Consider the following 23,410-nt stretch of genomic DNA (forward strand, 5'->3'; position numbering starts at 1 on the left):
ATAACACTTATCGGATAATCAATTTGTTTGTGTGTGTTATTTTAAATATTATTGTTATTCCTACTAATCTAATTCATCAAGAAAGTTGCATAATTTCCTAACAACTGGTATCAGAGCCGAGTTGGTAAATTCTGTTCGTATCCATAGACGAATTGTCAAATACGATCCAACGAAGTTAGATTTAAGTGGGAGCAATGGCTGCAGATGAAGGAAAGATAAAACTCAAGAAATTCGATGGTGCAGATTTCGGATTTTGGAAGATGCAGATTGAAGATTACCTGTACCAGAAAAAGCTTTATGAACCTCTCTCGGAAACTAAGCCAGAGGGAATGAAAGATGAAGATTGGAATCTTCTTGACAGACAAGCCCTCGGAGTTATCCGATTAACGTTATCGCGCAATGTTGCTTTTAATATAGCAAAGGAAAAGACTACGGCAGGTCTTTTGAAAGCTCTCTCAAATATGTATGAGAAGCCATCAGCCTCTAATAAAGTTCATTTAATGAGGCGGTTATTCAATTTGCGGATGACGGAAGGTGCATCGGTAGCTCAACATCTCAACGAACTTAATTCAGTCACAACTCAATTAAGTTCAGTCGAAATAGATTTTGAAGATGAAGTTCGAGCATTGATACTTTTGTCTTCATTACCAGATAGCTGGAGTGCTACAGTCACAGCTGTGAGTAGCTCGTCAGGAAGCAATAAGTTGAAATTTGACGACGTTCGTGATCTGGTTCTCAGTGAAGAGATCCGACGGAGAGAGTCGGGTGAATCATCAACCTCTTCAGTATTGCATACAGAGTCAAGAGGAAGAAATTCAACCAGAAGGAATGAACGTGGAATATCAAGCTATCAAGGTAAATCTAGAAATTGGAGATCGAAATCAAGGACTCCCATTAATTCAACAAGCTCGAAAACTATCGAGTGTTGGAATTGTGGTAAGATTGGGCACTACAAAAATCAGTGCAAGAGTGAACCGAAAAATCAAGAAGCGAAGGCAGAAGCAAATATCACTTCTACCTTGGAAGGAGATGATGCGTTGATATGCTCTCTGGAGAGCAAGGAAGAGTCTTGGGTGTTAGACTCTGGAGCATCATTCCACGCTACTTCGAAGAAAGATTTCTTCGAGAGGTATGTCCCTGGAAACCTTGGGAAAGTATATCTTGGTGATGATCAACCTTGTGATATTGTTGGTAAAGGTGTAGTGAAGATTAAGTTAAATGGGTCAGTTTGGGAGCTGAAAGATGTCAGGCATATTCCCGACCTAAGAAAAAACTTGATCTCAGTCGGGCAGTTGGCTAGCGAAGGCCACACTACAAACTTCCAAGGTGATAATTGGAAGATTTCAAAAGGTGCAATGACAATTGCGCATGGTAAAAAGAGTGGTACTCTTTATATGACAGCAGGGGCGTGTTGTTCAGTTGCAATTGCAGCGGGAAATGAAAATTCCAAATTGTGGCACCAAAGACTTGGCCACATGAGTGAGAAAGGGATGAAGCTTATGCATTCGAAAGGAAAAATTCCAGAGTTACAGTCTGTTGAAGTAGACATGTGTGAGGAATGCATACTTGGAAAGCAGAAGAGGGTAAGCTTTCAGACTAGTGGTAGAACCCCAAAGAAGGAAAAGTTGGAGCTTGTTCACTCCGATGTTTGGGGACCAACAACTACTTCATCCATCGGAGGAAAGCACTACTTTGTCTCTTTTATTGATGATCATTCTCGAAAGGTATGGGTTTACTTTCTAAAACATAAATCTGAAGTGTTTGAAGTTTTCAAGAGATGGAAAGCTATGGTTGAAAATGAGACAGGTCTGAAAATCAAAAAGTTCAAAACTGACAATGGTGGTGAATATGAAGACACCACGTTCAAGAAGTTTTGCTATGATCATGGAATAAGGATGGAGAGAACCGTACCTGGTACACCTCAACACAATGGTGTAGCTGAGCGTATGAACCGAACATTGACAGAAAGAGCCAGAAGCATTCGTATACAGTCTGGTTTACCGAAGCAGTTCTGGGCAGAAGCAGTCAACACATCATCTTACTTGATCAACCGAGGACCATCAACTCCGTTAGAATACAAAATACCAGACGAGGTATGGAGTGGAGAAGAGATAAGTTTATCTCACTTAAAGGTATTCGGTTGTGTAGCATATGTGCATATTAGTGATCAAGGCAGGAATAAGCTTGATCCTAAATCTAAGAAATGTACTTTCATTGGATATGGTGGGGATGAGTTTGGATACCGCATCTGGGATGATGAAAACAAAAAGGTGATCCGTACTAGAGATGTGATTTTCAATGAAAGAGTTATGTACAAGGATAGACACAAAATTGATGCCAGCGACTCAGTACAGAGTGGGCCGATGTTTGTTGATGAAGATTATGTCCCGGATAGTACAATGACAAAGTCAATTGTAAGGGAACCTCAACAAAATGAATCCATTGGACAAATCACTATGCCACAGTCCAACATGCCACAATCTTCTAGTCCGGTACCAGTATTGAGGAGGACTACTCGTCCACATGTGCCAAACAGAAAATATATGAATTATCTGTTATTGACTGATGAGGGAGAGCCTGAATGTTATAATGAAGCATGTCAGACCAGTGATGCTAGCAAGTGGGAGCTTGCAATGAAAGATGAGATGCAATCTTTGATCTCAAACCAGACATGGGAACTAATTGAGTTACCCATAGGTAAGAAAGCCCTTCACAATAAATGGGTATATCGAGTGAAAAAGGAACATGATGGTTGCAAGAGATACAAAGCTCGATTAATAGTCAAAGGATTCCAACAGAAAGAAGGAATTGACTACAATGAGATTTTTGCACCTGTTGTGAAACTCAATACCATCAGAACAGTGTTGAGTATTGTTGCCATTGAAGATCTTCATCTTGAGCAATTAGATGTGAAGACTGCATTCATGGGGATCTGGATGAAGAGATATATATGCATCAACCAGAAGGCTTCTTAAAAAGTAAGAAAGAAAATATGGTGTGCAAACTTAAGAAAAGTTTGTATGGCCTAAAACAAGCCCCGAGACAGTGGTATAAAAAGTTTGATAGCTTTATGCACAAGGAAGATTTCCAGAAGTGCAACGCAGACCACTGTTGCTACATTAAAAGATATCAGTCCAGTTATATCATCTTACTACTTTATGTCGATGATATGTTAGTAGCAGGTCCAAATATGGATGATATTGAAAGGTTGAAGCAGCAACTGCCTAAGGAGTTTGACATGAAGGACTTAGGTCCAGCAAAGAAGATTCTTGGAATGCAAATTACAAGAGATAAACATAAAGGTACTTTGCAATTATCTCAATCAGAGTACATCAAACGTGTTTTACAGAAATTCAATATGAGTGAATCTAAGCCAGTTAGTACACCCTTGGCAAGTCACTTTCGGTTATCCAAGGATCAGTGCCCTCAGACGGAGGAAGATAAAGATTATATGGCTAAGGTTCCTTATGCATCAGCCATTGGGAGTTTGATGTATGCAATGGTTTGTACAAGACCAGATATTGGACATGCAGTGGGAGTTGTTAGCAGGTTTATGTCAAATCCAGGAAAAGTTCATTGGGAAGCAGTGAAATGGATTTTGAGGTATCTACGAGGTACCACAGAGAAGTGTTTGTACTTTGGTAAAGGTGAATTAAAAGTACAAGGTTATGTAGATGCAGACTTTGGAGGTGAAGTCGACCATAGAAAGAGCACCACCGGCTATATATTCACAGTTGGAAATACAACGGTTAGTTGGATGTCGCAGTTACAGAAGATTGTTGCTTTATCCACTACAGAGGCTGAATATGTAGCAGTAACTGAAGCCAGTAAAGAGATGATATGGCTTCAAGGTTTGTTAACTGAGTTGGGATTCAAGCAGGAGAATAATGTTCTATATAGTGATAGTCAGAGTGCGATACACTTGGCAAAGAATTCAGCATTCCATTCTCGAACAAAGCATATTGGGCTTCGATATCATTTTATCCGATCTTTACTAGAGGATGAAGTGTTAAAATTGGAAAAAGTTCAAGGAACTAAGAATCCGGCAGATATGTTAACAAAGGCGGTGACTATTGACAAACTAAAGTTATGTTCCACTTTAGTTGGCATGCATGAGTAACATACGAGAAAGTTGTACTCCATGGAGTAAGGTGTGAAGACAGATTAAAATCAGTCTTCAAGTGGGAGATTGTTGGATATTAACAACCATTATTATTTTTAGTTAAAATAATAAATCAATGTAATCCTTAGAATGCATGCATGCAATGTCTTAAAATTGATAGGAAAGAAAAGTTTGCTAATTTAAACAACCTATATTAAGCAAACTAAAAACTATATAAACGTAGGTTATATTGTTTGTAAAAATCATCCCAAAAACAAAAGAAATAGAGAGAGAGATAAATCATCCCAAAAACAAAAGAAATAGAGAGAGAGAGAGAGAGAGAGAGAAAATCTTTAAAAGAATTTTTAGAGAAAAATTCTTGGGTGTAATTGGGGTGCGTTTAGGTTGTGAGTTACAATAAGTGTTGTGAACACTTGTGTATTATTTATCTTTTCAGTAAAAGTTTTGCACGGTATTTAGAGATTATAACACTTATCGGATAATCAATTTGTTTGTGTGTGTTATTTTAAATATTATTGTTATTCCTACTAATCTAATTCATCAAGAAAGTTGCATAATTTCCTAACAACCTTAAACAATTAGGAGTGTTTGGCAGGTAGCTGAAATAAAATATAAGTTGGATAAGGTGACTGATATTGAAACGTTAATCTGATTAACGTTTGAGTTTCAGCTCTTGAAATTATTATTTTTCTTTATAAAGAAAATTGATAATAGAATCTAAATAATGAAAAGAACCCCTATTTAAACTTCATATTTCACAATTCACCCCTGTCAATGGAGCACTCGACACTCTGAAACTCGACAATCGTATTCGGTATATGACGCTTCTTTCTACTTCTCTCTATTTTTCTTAATGATTCTCTTTGAATTTGATTGTAAATTATGATATTAGCTTGGATGAGAGAGGATAAAAAGAAAGAATATGAAAAAATTTGGAAGACTATTCATCTTAGGAACACTGTACGGTATTTGTGGTGGATTTAGTATTGTAAATTCGACTTCTCGCTTTTCTTAAGAACAAATAGGCACACAATGTATAGGGAATAGGGATACATTGCACGTATACGGAAGCTTCCACAAAATAAAACATAAATTTCAGTTTTAAGCGACTAACCTTGTTCTTAGTTATACAATTAGTATACTGCAGTCAGGAGTAGGACTCAGGAGGGTCGAATCAAACAAGCTTGAATATTTTTACCTTCAAAAATTGTCAGTCTAGATTTAGGGATAACCTAAGATGCCTCGGGTTCGGCTTTAGGTTTAATGGGTTGGGTTATTGTGTGCTCCAACTCGACAACGTCATGAACGGCTATTAGTCTCCGGGTACAGAGATGGCCTTTTATCTTAGAGTGGACAACCCTGAACTTGACCCGAGTAACTTGACCTGAACTTGGTCTCCCTAATACTGCTTCATACATTGACAACATTGCTAGTTTAATATGGGGCACAAAGTAATTTTTATTCTTTTAAAAGTTATCAAGATATTGGTTTTTGTATTAAAAATATTTTTAGATTCATAACATGACATATTATAGATACTACTCCGTACTAACTTTAATGGAGTAATACATCAATTAAAATAATTATAGATGTTAAAATATATAAAATGTCAATTAAACTACTAAAAATTTCAGTTTCCTACAAAACTAGTTCTACCAAACAGACAACATAATCAGCTACCTTATCAGTTCAGCACCTTATCAGTTTCAAGTACTACCTTATCAGTTTCAGCTAGCTTATCAGTTTCAGCTCAATTTCAGCTAGTGTTGCCAAACAGACCTAAGTACTTCTATATCTTAATATTTGAATTCATTTTTCCTTGTAATTTTCTGATTCAATTTATGGGGTTTGGGAATGCCGTTCTTAGGTTGGTGTTTGGACGAAGTTGTGGTAATTTGCAGAAGTAATTAGCTTTATACCAACAAGTCGTTTTTCTTGATTTCTTTATTATTCACTAACCTTATTATTTCGTGCTTTTTGGGATGATTACATGACTTACCTTTCTTACCGCTTACAAACTTTTTTTTTTTGATAAAACCCGCTTACAAACTTTGTTTAGTGTAAGATGAAAATAATTCATAGTGTATAATTATTGTAAGGAATTAATCTCTAGTGCACCAGTAAAGAAATAAAGTTTATGGTACTCAGAGGAAGTTGCTAAAAATTAAAGTGATGTACTTAAATAAACATGGACATTTTAGGCAAGTGATGCACTTAAACAGAAATAGAGGGAGTATAAAAGTTGGGGTCAATTCCCCCCTAACCTATGCTCGTATGACACGTGTGGTCGTGTTATTGGCTCAATGCATCAGGGTTTATAGTAACTTAAACAAATGAGTCAACGAATGAAAAAGAAAAGAGTCGTCAGTGAGTTTTCAAGGAAAAAATCATAAAACCTTTGTATGGATTTCGATTGCGGACAACTATGGGACGAATCAAATGACTTGTTGCATGCAAATATTCCTTTCAACTTTTATTCCGCTTTGCACATCACCTACGAATTTAGCCCTAAGCAATTAAAACAACTATGTTGGTTAATCTATACTAATCTTTTAAAACGCAAAAACTTAAATGCTAGCTACTTTTCATCTCTTAAAAACTCTTTATTTTATTTCATTTTTATCTATTTAAAATAAAGGTAATAATTGTCTCTTCTTAAATTTTAATTTAAAAACTCTTCGTATTCATAACCTCCCTTTTTCACTTTCAACTTTTCATCGACATTTTTGTTGCTCTTTCAGATTTTTTTTGAGGGAAATATAGAGCGGGCGTTTTATATATTATCTATACTAATATATTAAAAGGCGTTGATAAACAAGCCTATGTGCCACGTGGCACTCGCACGAATCTCATTTCAATGTTCCATGTCATACACAATTATTTAAAAATGGTAAATATGTGTGGTAGAAGTCTTGAACCCGTGACCCTCTAATTGTAAACCAAACAATTAACCACTACTCCAAATCAAATTATATGTCATTTTTTCATTACAAAATATAATAAATGACAATTTAATAATACAGAGTATTGAATTTATTTAAAAATTTTATACGTGTATCAACCCGGGGCATCGCCCGGGCCCAAATACTAGTTATTCTTTCATAAAGTGTTGAATGAATTGGTTTTCGAACACCGAATCCATATGAACATAATAGTAAAAGCACGTAACATGTGTGTCGCACGGGCTAAAAACTATTTAATCACATAAGACTTATTAGTCATGATTAACATTTAATTAGCTCTTATTTAAGTAAGTAACTAGTTTTTGGGACCGGACGATGTCTCGGGATACTATTAATAACCTTAACATTTAGTTAGATTTTTCAAGAACACAAGATCTAACATAATAAAAGAAACATACACGATTCAATAAAAAAAAAAAAAAGTAATAAACGTTCCTAATCGAAAACATAAGATATTATTAGATCATTTAGCACATGTTATTATCAACCTGGATGAAAAGTATCAAGAGCATGCTTAGATCGAAGATTTTGAATAATCTGACGAACGTCTTGAAAATCAAAATGAGGCTGAAAAAACATAGTATGAATACCCCCTAAGCGGCTTGAAATCCTATGAAGCTCCCCACCTTCCTCGCACTCATTACCCTTCATTTCAGTCCAAGACTCCCAAACAGACTTGTTTATCTTCTTCGTGTTACCATTCTTAACAAAATAAGGATATAGACTAACTTTGATGACATTTTTGGAATACTTTTTCCATCCTTTTTCAGTATCATCGAGTATCACCACCATTTCTGGGTTCGACAAAAAAGCTTTGACACGATCCGTTTTCCAGATTTCCTCCGCTGAGATTAAGTCTAAATTGTTTGTTCCGTCGGGATCGATCATTGGGCGAATCAGATCAAGAAACGCAGGTGAGTGTCTGGAGTAAAGGATAACGTCGTACAACGACTGCAGATGTTCGAGTAAGCTTAGAATGTAGGGCCTTAACTTGACTCTGATCTTAAGATCGAATAAATTGATCATTCTGCCTTGTTTGTAAAATCGTTGAACCCCAGAAAAACAAAAATAATCATTATCGTACCTGGTAAAATCACACCAATCAATTGTGTCCAGGAGAGTGTTGTCCAGATTAACCACAAGGCATAGCTTCTTCCGTTGCATCAAACTATCCTTCAATTTTAGATTTGGGCTAATTACTTCCGCCACCACCGCCTTGAGAGGAGGCGGTGGGGGTGGATGATAGCCAGCGGCAGCCTCCGCCTTGTTCTTTGACCGCAGGGAGGAAAACAGAGAATTCATCATCGTCCATCTTAGTTTCATCTTGCGTTTCAACAAATTTCTGACGCCTGTTTGTTACTTTTTTTTTCTTTTTTTACAGCACCTGTTTGTTACTTTATGTGCCTACTTGTGTAAAAAAATAAAATAAAAAAGAAAAGAAAGGATACGGGTATTAAGAAGAAGAATTGAATGAAATAAAGTAATAAAACAAGTGGGGTTGGGTATATATTTTAATAAGTAAAACAAGGGGTGACCATGTCATTTTAGAGAGTTGGAGGTGGGGTGTAGTTCTGAAATTATATACTTCATCCGTTCCGAAAATATCGCAACATGGTTGACTTTTATTCTTCTAACCATTACTTTGACTCTTAATATCTCAAATCGTGTGCAAGTAAAAATTATAAAAGATTACTCCCACCGTCCCTTAATACTCGCACCGGTTTACCGGTGCGGAGTTTAAGACATTTGAATTGACTTATTAATTTAATGGGTGTTAGTTGATAGTGGAGTATTTTTTTTAATATAGTTAGTGGAAAATGTGTAAGTGGTGGGGAGTTGTGACTTACCTACTACCCCACCTATACCCCTACTCCGTACAAAAAATCATTTAAAAATCCACACCCCTCTCTCACCATGGGGTGTGGATTTTTAAATGATTTTTTTGTAGGGAGTAGGAGTGTAGGTGGGGTAGTAGGTAAGTGTGAGAAATAATATGATATTAGTAAATATTTCCATTTATAGAAGCGGTGCAAGTATTAAAGGACGGCCCGAAAAGGAAAGCGGTGTGAGTATTAAGGGACGGAGAGAGTAATATTTAGAAAATATATATCGATACGAATCTAAGATGACCCAACATGACTAAAATTTTCTTACGTATGAATCACAAAAAATGACCGATAATGCGATGGTTTTTAAATGAGGAAATTTGATAATGCTTTACTAACTCATAATGTGATACTTTTTATGTTATCTAGATTAGGTTCATACATTAAATGAGGCAATTTGATAGTGCTTTATTAACTAAGGAGTACCAGTACTTATTTATTAGCCTTTCTTGCTGCTTTTCTTATGTTTGGTTATGTGGGGGAAATGATTGATACTGCTGAAGTTGCCAATTAAGCTGCCTTTGTCTATGTTTCTTATTTGATCTACATAATCACTATTTGATCCTTTTATGTCAGTTTTCTCAATCGATTCAAGCTGATGACGTTTTCACATTTTTCTCCAAAATTAGACGAACTTGGGACCAATGGATGGAGCTCATTGATGGATTCGAAATGGTGAGAGATATAGATTGCTAATAGAAGAGGAGAAGTTCATTGTACAGAAATAACTGAGCATTTTCTTACAATATAACTGGATCAATTGAGAAAAGCAGGAAGAAGATCACTTATACTGCATATAATATTACAGCCTTGGAATTGAGGAGATGGGAAGCAACTCAGTCTAAAGTTGTAGAATTCAAGAGATGGTCAGCAACTCGGTCGTTTTATACTGTCATTGTAGCTTAATTAGGTTGTTACTTAGTGTAATCTATACTAATATATTAAAAGGCGTTGAGAAAAATGTCTATGTGCACGTAGTACTCTTACAAATGATATGTCATATCATGGACAACCAAAAATCAATACGTACAATGAGGTTCGAACTCCAGACCTCAATTGTGGAGAATAACTCTCATTACCATCTTAACCAACAACCATTTGTGATTTATCTCTTCACATTAATTTATAAATGAATGTTAACATGAAATTCACAACAACTAAACTTTTATGTGACTTTTTATTTTCTATTGACTATTTTGAAAAAATATAATAATTAAAGAATTAGGACAACCATGAATTAACATGATGTCATAAGTCTCATAAGCATCAACTACAGAAATGTCTTGCATGACTGCATATGTCTAATTTGGTGTTTGTTAATTTTGAATCACTTATTTCCACTAGAAAACAAATTATACAAATTGTAAGATGATGCAATTGAAAAATTATAGTGTGTTTGTATAGTTGACGAACTTGATGAATGCTTTCACTTAATAGCTTAATGCTATACATGTATCTTATCAAATATTTTGCTCAAGAAAAATCTAAAATTTTAACTATTCAATGTAGCAATCGGGGCATCGCCCGAGCCACACACTAGTTAATCGATTAAATATATGCTTTATTATTTGGCTGGAAATCTGGCAGTAACAAATGGCATTTTTTTTTTTTTTTTGAAGGGAATAGAAAAATCATCATTAATAAATCGCCATACGGCATCTACAACAATAATTAGCCATAAATAACATATAATCTAAAACATCAATATGAAATTCTTCATCCAATTTACTAGTATGCACGCTTCGGAACCGCTTCTTTGATATGGTAGTATTCCAACCATAATCGACTTTCGATAACTCAATATCTTTAATGCCTGATGTTAGCAATTGAAATCTAACCTTCATCTTGACGTTCTTGATCTTCAACCAGTAATATTCTTCCCTAATACACATAGATCTACGAAATAACCTAAGAAACAAATTTTCTTGAAGGAAAAGAAAAGCTCTATTTTTCAAGGGAGAAAAGGTCCTCGCACAAGGAGGAAGCATTATTATAACCTAAAGACAAACACAATTAAAGGAATAAATTAACTAACAAAATAATAAAGATTGGGGCTTTCCACCGATAAAATCAATGGAAGCCCCTTCAAAATTCACTAATAGAGGCTAGGGTTTGAGAGGGAGAGAGAGGAAGGAGGAGCGGCTGAGTGTGAATGGTTTTTATGTTGTTAATTATTCTTGTAACAATGGCATTTAATCATGTGTATATATTTATCAGCGGATGAATGAATGAAGAGAATATAAATTTTGTGGTAAATTTGTCAGAATTATTGCATTGATCAGGGAAGCCTTCTGATCGAAGGATAATTTCCAAGCAAATTAGCATTGTATACCAATCTAAAAAGAGTCTAAACTGATAATATACTGTTTGGGCTCCCAATTGATATTCAATTGGGACACTAAGTCCAAAGTCCAATGGCTCTAAACAACAGCATCAAACCTACCACAATGGCTATTCAGCCATCCATTAAGGCCCAAGGCCCAATAGCAATAAATGACCTATGGGCATTTATTATGCAAACACTATAAATAGGCCGCCAAGGCTCACACCTCAAGGTACGTCCAATTTATTGCCTCAAGACTACTCTTCTTCTCTCTAGAATCCGAGCATCGTTCTTACTTAGGCATCGGAGGGGCTTTCCTCGGAAACACCCCCGAGGCTAGTGACTTTACTCTTGTGCAGGTGAATTCGGACTCGACTCATTCAAGAAAGATCTTCAACACACACGAAAGGGCTTTCATTCGAAGCCCATTGTTTACACCTTTACAACACCGGAACAATTTGGCGCCGTCTGTGGGGAAGAACACTTCAAAGCCTTTGAAAGACATTAACCACCTCTTTCTGCAAAATGGTTAATCATGCTGTCAACAACAATGATGACGATATGATAGTGCGGTCAGATTCAGAATTTGACGAAGAAGGGCACCCTCAATCAGTGGCGAGGTCACAGCCAAGCAGAGCTACGACCGCCACAAACGCAGGACCTCCGATTCCAACTAGGGAAGAACTCACTGCGGCCATGACCATCATGCAAAACTTCCTCGATCTTCAATGAGAAGCAGCAAGGATTGGCAAAAGACCGCATAGAGGAGAGGAGGACCAGGCGACGGCTGAACGAGCCGCCCAGTGTAGAGGTGTCCAAACCCGAACGAGAGCTCCCTCCCTTGACAGGAACACACCTGACATCGAGATGGATGGAAAGCACGTGGGACACCCAAAAAAGAGCACAACAACAACCAGATTGGTTTGCAAGACCAACGCCTACTCTAACAGCTCTCCAAAGCGAATCGACTACTCGTAACACTCGGATCCGAAGCTCGGTACTCAGCAGGTTGAGGCCCTCGGTCCATTCAAGGTTAAGACCTTCGATCCATTCGAGACTCGGGGTAGGCGAATCAAGTAGATCCGGCGAACGGCCCGAGGTCAGTAGCCGAGAAAGAAGAAGAGACAGGAGGCATGATCGAACCCCTAGCCCCAATCGTACGCCCGAGCGTTCTAATCACAGAACCTCGGCAAACGAAGGTATCAGGGCTAGACTCGGGAAAAGAATCATGACTCCCACGTCATCCCCTTTCTCGGACGAGCTGATCATGGAAGAAATCCCTAAGGTGAGGCTGCCAGCACACCTGACATATAGCGGAACCACAGATCCGAGGGATCACATCATCTCCTATGAGCAGCAAATGTTCTTGAGCCCCTACTCCGAAGCATGTTGGTGTAAATATTTCCCAACCACGCTAACCGGAGTGGCGGGAGAGTGGTTTAGATCGCTGCCGAAGGGATCGATCAAAAGCTGGAAGAAGTTGAAAAAGAGATTCTGCACGCAGTTCGTGAGCAACAATCGCCCCGAACGAACCACCGCAGAACTAACCTCAATCCAACAAGAAAGAGACGAAAGTCTAAGAGAATTCATGGCCAGATTCATGAAGGAATCAACAAACATACCAAACTTGCAGCCAGACGTGGCCATTTTCGCTTTGAAGCACGCGCTCCAGGAAGGGAAATTCCGTGACAAACTCTCAATGAAAAACCCTTCCAAAATAGCCGACGTGCTCCAAATGGCTGATGCATTCATCAGAACCGAAGAGTTCAACAAAGCTGCTGCAAGGTTGAAAGGATCGTCGGATCCGAGAGACACAAAAAATGTCCAGAGCAAGCCCGAGGGCAGCTCAAGGAAAGGGAATGAGAAAGTAGGAGTTAGGGATATGAGCCCGAAGAAAGACGGGAGAAGGGGTGAACTTCAACCCAAATACGCTAACTACACTCCACTAACTCTGCCCCGAAAGGAAATCTTTAGCCTCAACAGAAATGATGAGAAATGGAAGCTACCAGGGAAGCTCAAGTCTAACCCAGCTCGGAGAAACAAGAACAAATGGTGCGAGTTTCATGATGACTTCGGTCATCACACTGAAGAATACAACTCGCTGAAAGACAACATTGAGGACCTCGTTCGCCGAGGTTACCTGAAACAATACTTGTTAGACCGAAGGGAGGAAAAAGAAAAGGCCGCAAGCGGCAAACAACATGAGCAACCCCAGAAAAGGGTTTACGAAGCAACAGGGCACAAGAAGAATGACATCCTAGTGGTGTTCGGGGGACAGAGGTCTGGCCAGGCCAGCAAGAAACACCTAAGAGCTCTCTCCCATCGAGTCAACTTCAGCGCAGTGGGAGATAACCAACCACACCCCCCAAACATAACCTTCACTGCCGAAGATTGCTTCGGGGTCCAGTACAAACATGACGATCCTTTGGTCATTTCCATGGACCTCAATAACCACAACGTACATCGAGTGTTGGTCGACGGAGGAAGTGCCGTCAACATCATCTTCAGAAATTGCTTCGAGAAACTGATCCTCGAGGAGTCAGAGGAAGCATTGACGAAAGTCAGCTACCCCCTGATCGGATTCAACGGATCCGCAGCTATCCCTCGCGGAAAGATCACCCTACCAGTCACAGTGGGCGAAGGTCAAGCAGCAAAAACCCTTCGAGACGAATTCTTAGTGATGGATTGCGACTCAGTATACAACGTAATCATGGGAAGAACCATGATTCACAAGATGCAAGCAGTCCCATCCACGTACCATCAGCTGATGATATACGTCTCGGACGCAGGATTCGCCGAACGAATTAGAGGTGATCAAGAGGTTGCAAGAAGAACCTGCCACACCGTCATCCGAAAGCTGAAATTAGGAGACGGTTCCGAGGTTGAGGGAGAAAAGAAAGATGCTCCAGGAGAGGAGAACGAGGCAAAGAGGAGAAAAGCAGGCACGAGCAGCTTATCTCCCGCGGAGGTTGATGCCCGCCCCGAAACCCTATCTCCCGAACCAGACCAAGAAATGGAGGATATCTTCCTCGAAGAGGATTCAGACAGGAGCGTCCGAATAGGCAAGGGCCTAAGCTCGGGGCTCCGAATCGATTTGATCCAACTGCTCAGGGATCACAAAGACATTTTTGCATGGTCAGCAGCAGATATGCCAGGGATAAATCCGAAGCTGATTTGTCACAAGCTGGACGTCAACGCTGAAGCTCGACCAATCAAACAGAAGAAGAGGAATTACTCCTCGGAGAAAAACAAAGCCATCGCCGAAGAGGTGAAAAAGTTGCAGGAAGCTGGATTCATCGAGCCATGCATGTACCCAAAATGGTTGGCCAACGTGGTGATGGTCAAGAAAGCAAACGGCTCTTGGCGAATGTGCGTGGATTTCACAGATCTGAACCGAGCCTGCCCCAAAGACTGCTATCCCCTGCCGAGGATAGACCAATTGGTCGACTCTACCAGCGGTCATGCACTGCTCAGCTTCATGGATGCCTTCTCAGGTTAACATCAAGTGTTCATGCACCCCGACGACAGGGCGAAGACAGCATTCATCACGAGTGCAGGAGTGTTCAACTACAAAATGATGCCCTTCGGCTTGAAAAATGCCGGCGCTACCTACCAGAGGCTAGTTGATCACGTCTTCGCCGACCAGAAAGGGAGAAACGTCGAGGTCTATGTGGATGACTCCATCGTAAAAAGCATCAAGGAGGAAGACCATGTCAAGGACTTGGCCGAGACCTTCGGAAATCTGAGAAAATACAGCATGAAGATGAACCCGAAAAAATGTGTCTTCGGAGTGAAGTTAGGGAAGTTCCTCGGATTCATGGTGAGCGAAAGAGGAATCGATGCGAACCCGGACAAAGTCCAAGAAGCATTGGATCTACCCGAGCCGAGGACCAAGAGAGACGTGCAGAGGCTAACCGGCAGGTTAACCGCACTAACAAGGTTCATATCAAAAGCCTCGGACAAGGGAGCCCCTTTCTTCAAAGCGCTAAAACCAAAGAGCCTCCCCGGGGGAGAAACAGAACCAATCAAGAAAAAGGGGGTCCCGAGGAAAGTGGACCCCGAGCTGATATGGGAGCAAGAGCAAAAAGAGGCTTTTCAACAACTCAGAGCCCATCTAGCCCAACTGCCGACACTGGCCAGACCAAAGGAAGGGGAAACCCTATATCTATATGTCGCAGTCAGCCCTGGAACCGTTAGTGCAGTGCTTCTTCGGGAAGAAGAGAAGAAGCAACAACCAATCTACTTCACCAGCTGAACACTCACAGGGGCCGAAACTCGGTACCCGCTCATCGAGAAAGTGGCATATGCAGTGGTGGTAGCTGCACGAAAGCTGAGGTCATACTTCGACTCCCATCAGATCACAGTACTGACCGACCAACCACTCGAGAAAGTACTCGACAAAATAGAGAGGTCAGGAAGATTGGCTGCCTGGGCCTTCGAGCTATCAGAGTTCGGCATCAAATATCAGCCGAGGACAGCCATCAAGGCACAGGCACTGGAAGACTTCTTGGCCGAGTGCTCATACCAAGAAATGTTGGATGATACGAAAAGCACTTGGGAGGTCTTCACTGACGGATCTTCCACAGTAAACGGCTCAAGAGCAGGAGTTGTATTAATCCCCCCAACAGGGAAAAGCATAGAGTATGCGTTGAAGTTCGGATTCAAAGCAACTAACAACGAGGCCGAATATGAGGCCGCAATCGCAGGGATAGAGCTTTGCTTATCCCTGGAGGCCGAGCATGTTTATCTCAAAACTGATTCCCAGCTTGTAGCCAACCAGATCCGAGGGGAGTATGAGGCCAAGTGGCCCAGCATGACAGCTTACTTAGCGAAAATTAAATCCTTAACGTCAAAGTTAAGATCCTTTGAAGTCATCCTCATTCCCCCGAGGACAAAACACGCAAGCTGACGCACTGTCAAAACTCGCAAGCTCAACACTCATCGACCTAAACAGGTCGGTCCACGTGGAGGTTCACCAAGAGAGAAGCATTGACTTGCCACCCCCCACAGTATGCAGTTTACGTACCGAACCTAGCTGGATGGACGCAGTAATTGCATACAAAGAAATGGGAGAACTTCCCGAAGATAAGCTACAGGCGAGAAAGCGGAAGAGATTCAACAAGTGGTTCATCATCGACTCCGAAGGAGAGCTCATGAGGAAATCATTCTCCGCTCCACTGCTAAAATGTGTGGGTCCAACCGACGCTGACTATATCCTAAGGGAAATCCACCTCGGAATATGCGGAAACCACATCGGAGGCAGGACATTGGCACACAAAGCCCTTCGGGCCGGATGCTGGTGGCCCACTATGGTTTCCGAAGCAAAGCAGATGGCAAGGAAATGCGAGAAATGCCAAAAGTTCGCACCAGCTATCCATCAACCAGCTCAAACTCTACAATCAACACTATATCCCTTACCATTCGCACAGTGGGGGTTAGACATCATTGGTCCCTTCCCCTCAGCTACGAACCAGAAGAAGTGGCTGATTGTAGGAGTCGACTATTTTAGCAAATGGATCGAAGCCGAAGCTGTCTCCTCCATCACCGAACCTCAGGTCTGCAAGTTCATATGGCAGAACATCATCACAAGGTTCGGTATACCAAGACTAATGGTCTTCAACCACGGGAAACAGTTCGACAACACCCCGCTGCAAAAATGGTGCAAACAATTCGGCATACACCTAGCTTACTCGGCAGTTTGCCACCCACAAAGCAACGGGCAAGCTGAAGCTGCAAAAAAAATCATCCTCAACGCACTCAAGAAAAGAGTCGAGGATGACAAAAACAAGTGGTTAGAAGAGCTACCCGGAACGCTATGGTCCCTTCGGACCACCGAGAAAGAAGCTACGGGACAAACACCGTTCCATCTAGTATACGGATCCGAGGCTGTCATCCCTGTGGAAATCGGAACAGAAAGCTTGAGGATCCAGGCATACAACAAATATGATGGACTCCAAGGAGAAAGCAACGATCAACTTCTGTCCGAAGCTCTCGACCTACTAGATGAAGCTCGGAACGATGCAAGAACACTTAACGCAGCTTACTTGCAGAGGGTCAACAAACATTACAATCGAAGAGTCAACGCCAGACCCCTGAAGGTCGGCGATCTGGTACTCAGAAACGCCGCCTCGGTTCAGAAAGGACGGATCCATGGCAAACTCTCAGCCACCTGGGAAGGACCATACATCATCCATTCTGAAAAAAGGCCAGGCACTTTTATGCTGAAACAGTTAGATGGAACAATCTTGAAGAACCATTGGAATACCGATGTTCTCAAGAAATATTTTGTATGACCTCTCTGTAAGCCAAGTAAGTTGTTTAATGAGAAGAGGAAAGCCTTTTGTGGCACCATGCGTTTCATTAAACCTATCTCTATATTTTAAAATTCATTGTCCTTTTATATGCATGCTGCCTCGGATCTGATCAATCCGAGACTAAAAACAGGTTGACTTTGCCCATTCCTTGATAAAATGCAAGAAATGACCAAATCACGCACCTCGGAGAATCGTCCAGAATCCTCGGATTCGCGATACCTCGATAAAACTTGTTCTCAACAAACAGTCGCTCAAATCAAGTTATAAAACTTCGGCTCAGATCCACGGATCGCCAAAGTCATAACTAAGAGGCAGACTAGCGATCTCTTGCCCAGGTTTCCGAACCACAAGAGATCGGAAGAACAATCCAGACCTCTTAGCAGATCGACGGATCTGAAGAGTCTGAAAATTAAAGAGTCTCTTAACAGGTCTACGGATTTGAAGAACTCGCAGAATTAAAGAGTCTCTTAGCAGATCTACGGATTTGAAGATCTCGCAAAAATTAAAGAGTCTCTTAGCAGATCTACGGATTTGAAGAACTCACAGAAATCAAAGGATTTCTCAACAAGTCCACAAAGAAAAGAAAAGCTCGAGAATTACAGATTCAAAGGCAGACTTAAAACTTCGGAAAGCGCAAAAAGTTGAAAAGAAGCAGCCAAGTAACAAACATTCATTTTTTATTCAATATTCGGGGGAAGTACAAATACATCAAACAACTCGGGACACACCCGAGGACCCTCAAAAATTGAAAACAAAATGAAACAGTTAAAATCGGCAGCCATCAACAGACAATACCGGCCTACCGAAGTACTAAAAAACAAAAAGAAACAAGTACAACGCAGCGCCGAGGCAAAAGGGGGAAAGGCAAGCACACATTCGGAAGTCCTCAACTGGAACAAACCGACTCTGAAGAAGAAGACTGCCCGAATCCCTAACTCTTGGGAGTCTCAGGAAAAACCCCTAGGGGAGCATCATTCGAAGAACCCCCAGCAGTAGTGTCACCTTCGGAAATCGCCTTCTGGGCCCGAGCCTCTGCAAGAGCAGCTTGGCGTTCAGCTTCAGCTTCGTCTCGATCAGCCTGGCATTCCACCAAGTGATCCTGGGCCCGCATCCAGAGAGGAACTTTCTCATTCCAAGGGAAATGAGGCATGTGCTTCGCAAACATGCGCCGAGCTCCCAGGATACCATTCCAATACTGCTCTCTACACTGATCAGCAGTATAGAGGTCAGCTCGGTCTTGCTCCAGCTTCCGAATGGTCTCATCCTTCTCTCGGATCTTCAGCTGAAGAACAGGCACTTTGTCAGCTTGGTTCTGAATCATCTCCCGATTCTTGACAAACTGTTGGAGCCTCGCCTCCGCATCCTTGCTCTCCTTATCAGCCGCCTCAAATTTAGACGTCATCTCCTTGAGAAGTCTGTTTTTTTCTTCAAGTTCACTCGAAAACTTGGCGGCCATATCTTTCTTCTCCTTGTCGAAGGAAGCTATTTTTTCAGCATCCTCTTCGACTCGGAAGGTGAGCTTACCAACTTCGGTCCCGATCTCCTCAACAATAGCTCTAGCCTCGCGACTGTACTTAAGATACAGTTGCTTGACTTCCACATGCTCGGAGAAGAGCTGCCCAGCCTTCTGGTCCAAGATAGGAATATCACGAGCATAAGCCTCCTGATATTTCTTCAGTTGTCTCTCCTCAACCGAGCTACACTCGGAGGCGAACGAGGACCAGAAGACAGCCTGGGAGCGAAGAAAAGATAAGCAAAAATAAGAAAAGCATAAAACAGAGAGATAAATCAAAAAGAAATCCAACACTTACCTCATTCAGGTAATACTGGGCCATCATAGTCGGATTCCTCTCTTCAGCTCCAGGGACCCTCCACTGCGGATTGGCCCGAAATAGGTTCTCCCGAGCAGCTTTGGGACCCACTAAAGAACCCACGTGAGCCATGGGATTCTCCCCCAAAACCGGAGCCCTAGCATACAGAGCCATCGCCTCCCTTACTTCCTCGGGGATTCGTTTCAGCGGAACATCCGAGCAAGGGTCAACATGGATCAACCTATCCAGGGCCGAGGTCGAAGTAGAACCCAAAGTTGAGTGGCGCCTCTTCCTCGTCAGACCCTGTTCGGGCTGCTCTTCCTCAGCAGAAGGAACATCCTTCTCAGCCTCGGGAATCTCAACATCAGGGCCCGTAAGATCCACCATCTCCTTATCTGGACTTCTCTCTCTTTCGAGAGGAACGTCAGCAGATTCCTCTTTTTCCTCGGCCACGATGGGGACATCCGAGCCAAGAACAGAGTCGGTCTCGATCGCCTCCACCACCTTGGTGATATCCTGGATCTCGACCCCTAAAGCAGTAGACGGCTTCAGCGGAGAAGGGATGGTATCTTCCTCAGCCAACGGTTGATCCACGGGCGGCGGTTCCGCAACCACCACACTCTTTAACTTCTGCCCTGGCAAGGGCATGAAGTGAAGAAGGTTCTTAGGAGGAGGCATGTCTTCCAAAGCCGTTTCCTACAAAACAAGCATTCAAAGATCAGCTTCGGAAAAGAAAAAGACGGACTACAAGAAAGCTCCTAGGTCAGAGCAAATACCTTTTCCGAGGACTGAGAAACCTTCGCCTTCTTCGGACGCGCAGAAGACTTCAGAAGAGTGCTACCCTTCCTTTTCCTTTGATCCTAAGAAAAGGAGACCAAGGATCAATAAATTCAGAGGAAGACTAAAGAGGAAATAAAAGAAAAAGGCGAAGTACCCGGTTCCTAGATAAAGAGATATCTATCCGAGCCGGGGATGAAACCGAAGGAACGGCGCGCGGCACAGCGTCAGTCCCAGGACCCTAAAAAGATGGTCCAGGACCAAGACGTTAGCCGACGGCCAACCAAAGAAGAAGTAAAGAAAAATAAAAAACCGAGCCGAAAGAAGCACTCACTGGATCCGAAGTTGTCCTTAAAAGAGGAAGCACGACCTTCACTGGAACAGCTTCGGGAGAAGAGGCAGAATCCCACGGATCGGCTCGAACTTCAGATATCCGAGCAACACCCGAAGGAGACAACACGTAATCCTTCAGACGAGGATTACGAGGATTCTCTTTTCCGAACTTGTAATCAGGAGCCGAGTCGTGAATAGTTCGCAGATCCAGAGAAATACCCAGAATCTCAGGATCAAGACAACTAAAGCCGTCTCTGAAAAAACAAATTACAAAACGAATCAATAAAACGAAGAAAAAAAAGAGGAGGACAAACTCACTAAAACACGGTCCCAGCCGAAAGACACCTACCCCTGTCAAAAATCCTGCTGAGACCGGCGACAGCAAGAATGTCCTCCCGCAAGATGTAGTTAAGGTTCGGGAGCCAGCTAGACGGCAGTCTATAGTTATCCTCCCGAGCCAAAAACCACTGGAGGAGATCCACGTAGTGCTGATGATTCCGATCCGGAGCAGCCACCCCCACCATATCAGGATCAGGTCTCACGAACCACTTGGGAGGGCGATAGAAATTGGGGTGCTTCGGATCCCTCGGCACGCGAACAAGCAACCACTCCGTCTTCCACTTATGATCGGAACTGAGATAAGGGTATGCCGTAATGTAGTTCGGCTCCCCCCTCCTTCGGGATTTTTTATTAATGATGGTCCACCAACCATACCCATCACCCTTGGAAGCATGATTGAAAGACAGATCGTGGAGGTCCCTAAAAACGGAGACGGAGCAGGGAAAGTTAACGAAGTCGCACACCCATCTAAATCCGACGATGTGCCTCATAGACTTGGGAGTGAGTTGGGCCAAACTGATGTTGTACGACACCAAGAGCTCGGAAATGAACGGATCCAAGGGAAAACGGAGGCCATTCTCCAAGTGGTGAGTGTACACAAAGATGAACCCCTTCGGCGGATGAGTCACCCGAGGACGCTCCTGATCGGGAAGTTCACACCAGTACCCCAAGGCATGCTGGATTCCGTATAACTCCTCGGCCTTCCGATGATAGTTCCCCAGCTTCGCCTCCACTAACCAGTCACCACTGACTGATTTCTCCAACGGACCATCAATCTTGGTGGTCTCATGCAAAATCGGAGCATACTTACCCTTCGGATCAGCTTCAGTCCAATGAACTGGAAACTCAGGGTAAGAACGTCGAACACCCGAAGAACCAGCCTTCTAACCAGAAGCAGCGCGTTCAGACACACTAGACCCTCCAACAGCGCCATCTTTGGAGGCGTCCCAACCAGTCGGGCGTTTCTCCACCGGCTTCTCCGAAGGCCAGCCCTTCGAAGTTTTCTGTACCCTTCCCGAAGGCACATCCTCCCTCTCACTAGAGGAGCCAACGATGAACCTACTTTTGCCTTTGTTCTTCGCCATGGTTGCAAATTCTCGATCTAGAGTTTAGATTGAGGAGTAGAGGAAAGAACGAAAAAGTAAGGAAAATTCATAAACAAGTTACCTTTTTCCGAAGCGGAATTCGCCGACAAAACGAACGGCACAAGTTCCCGAAGTTAAAAGCTGACTGAACCCCGTAGATCTGAAGAAACTCGAAAGCTACGATCGCCGGAAAAAGAGAGGAAGTTTGTGTAAAAGAGAGAGAAAGTAAAGGTTGGAAGGAAGCCTTGCGCCCAGTATTTATAGGGAAAAAGGGCGCACCAACTTCTTTCAAACCCACGATCTCCACGACACAAAACAAGTCCCAACACTTGTCATCAATGCAAATCATCCATTTTCAAAAAAGAGAGGGAACTTTTGGACTTCTGGCAGCTGGAAACCCACCCATTTAATTCTAAATGGACCGGGTCTGGGGGGCATGTTGTTTGGGCTCCCAATTGATATTCAATTGGGCCACTAAGTCCAAAGCCCAATGGCTCTAAACAACAGCATCAAACCTACCACAATGGCTATTCAGCCATCCATTAAGGCCCAAGGCCCAATAGCAATAAATGACCTATGGGCATTTATTATGCAAACACTATAAATAGGCCGCCAAGGCTCACACCTCAAGGTACGTCCAATTTATTGCCTCAAGACTACTCTTCTTCTCTCTAGAATCCGAGCATCGTTCTTACTTAGGCATCGGAGGGGCTTTCCTCGGAAACACCCCCGAGGCTAGTGACTTTACTCTTGTGCAGGTGAATTCGGACTCGACTCATTCAAGCAAGATCTTCAACACACACGAAAGGGCTTTCATTCGAAGCCCATTGTTTCCACCTTTACAACACCGGAACATATACTATGTAACTAAAGTATTTACTACTGCACAATCAGAACTCTACAAACATTAACAAATGAAAGAATGCACTGTTCGCCAATGTAACACAAAGAATTCTACTACAGGAAGGAAAACAGGAAAAAATTGCAGAGGACTTCCCCGACGTTTTATGGAGTTTTTGATTTGGGAATAGGTTTTTTTTTTCTACGGGGGTTTGGGGAATTATTAAGGATATTAATTATCATAACTTCTAAATGCAGAAAATATTTACTTTGTGCAGAAATTAAAAATTACCATAATGTCCCTAATTAGTAAAATAAAATATAATTAAATAAAAAATGAAATAGTTTAGATTAGATTAATACGGAATATGAGGGAGGCTACATCGCTGGTAACCAGCGATATAATTACCCCATGCCCACTTTAAAAAAAAAAAATTGGAAATATGGCCCACCTTTAAATAAATGTGTAAAAGTGTTGCTAACTTGGTATATACTGTCATTGGTAATATAAGTATTGTCATTGTTGTATATATACTGTCATTGTTGTATGAAAATACTGTCACAATCACCCAAAAAAAGAAAATTATGTATACAACTGTAATGAAATATAAAAAGT

At 41.9% G+C, this 23,410-nt stretch overlaps 1 protein-coding gene across 1 annotated transcript; it reads right to left on the bottom strand.

The window, feature by feature from the left end:
* Positions 1-7,569: 7,569 nt before the first annotated feature.
* LOC110805472 (RNA polymerase II C-terminal domain phosphatase-like 4) lies at positions 7,570-8,388 on the bottom strand. Its single transcript, XM_022011082.2, has one exon. The coding sequence runs from the start codon at positions 8,386-8,388 to the stop codon at positions 7,570-7,572; it is 819 nt and encodes a 272-aa protein (XP_021866774.2).
* Positions 8,389-23,410: the final 15,022 nt, after the last annotated feature.

Source organism: Spinacia oleracea, chromosome 1 (assembly GCF_020520425.1).
Source record: "Spinacia oleracea cultivar Varoflay chromosome 1, BTI_SOV_V1, whole genome shotgun sequence".
Lineage (NCBI taxonomy): Eukaryota > Viridiplantae > Streptophyta > Magnoliopsida > Caryophyllales > Amaranthaceae > Spinacia > Spinacia oleracea.

What these genes read in the sequence shown, in the direction of transcription:
- LOC110805472 (XM_022011082.2), bottom strand. Translation starts at nt 8,388, where the DNA reads ATGAATTCTCTGTTTTCCTCCCTGCGGTCAAAGAACAAGGCGGAGGCT.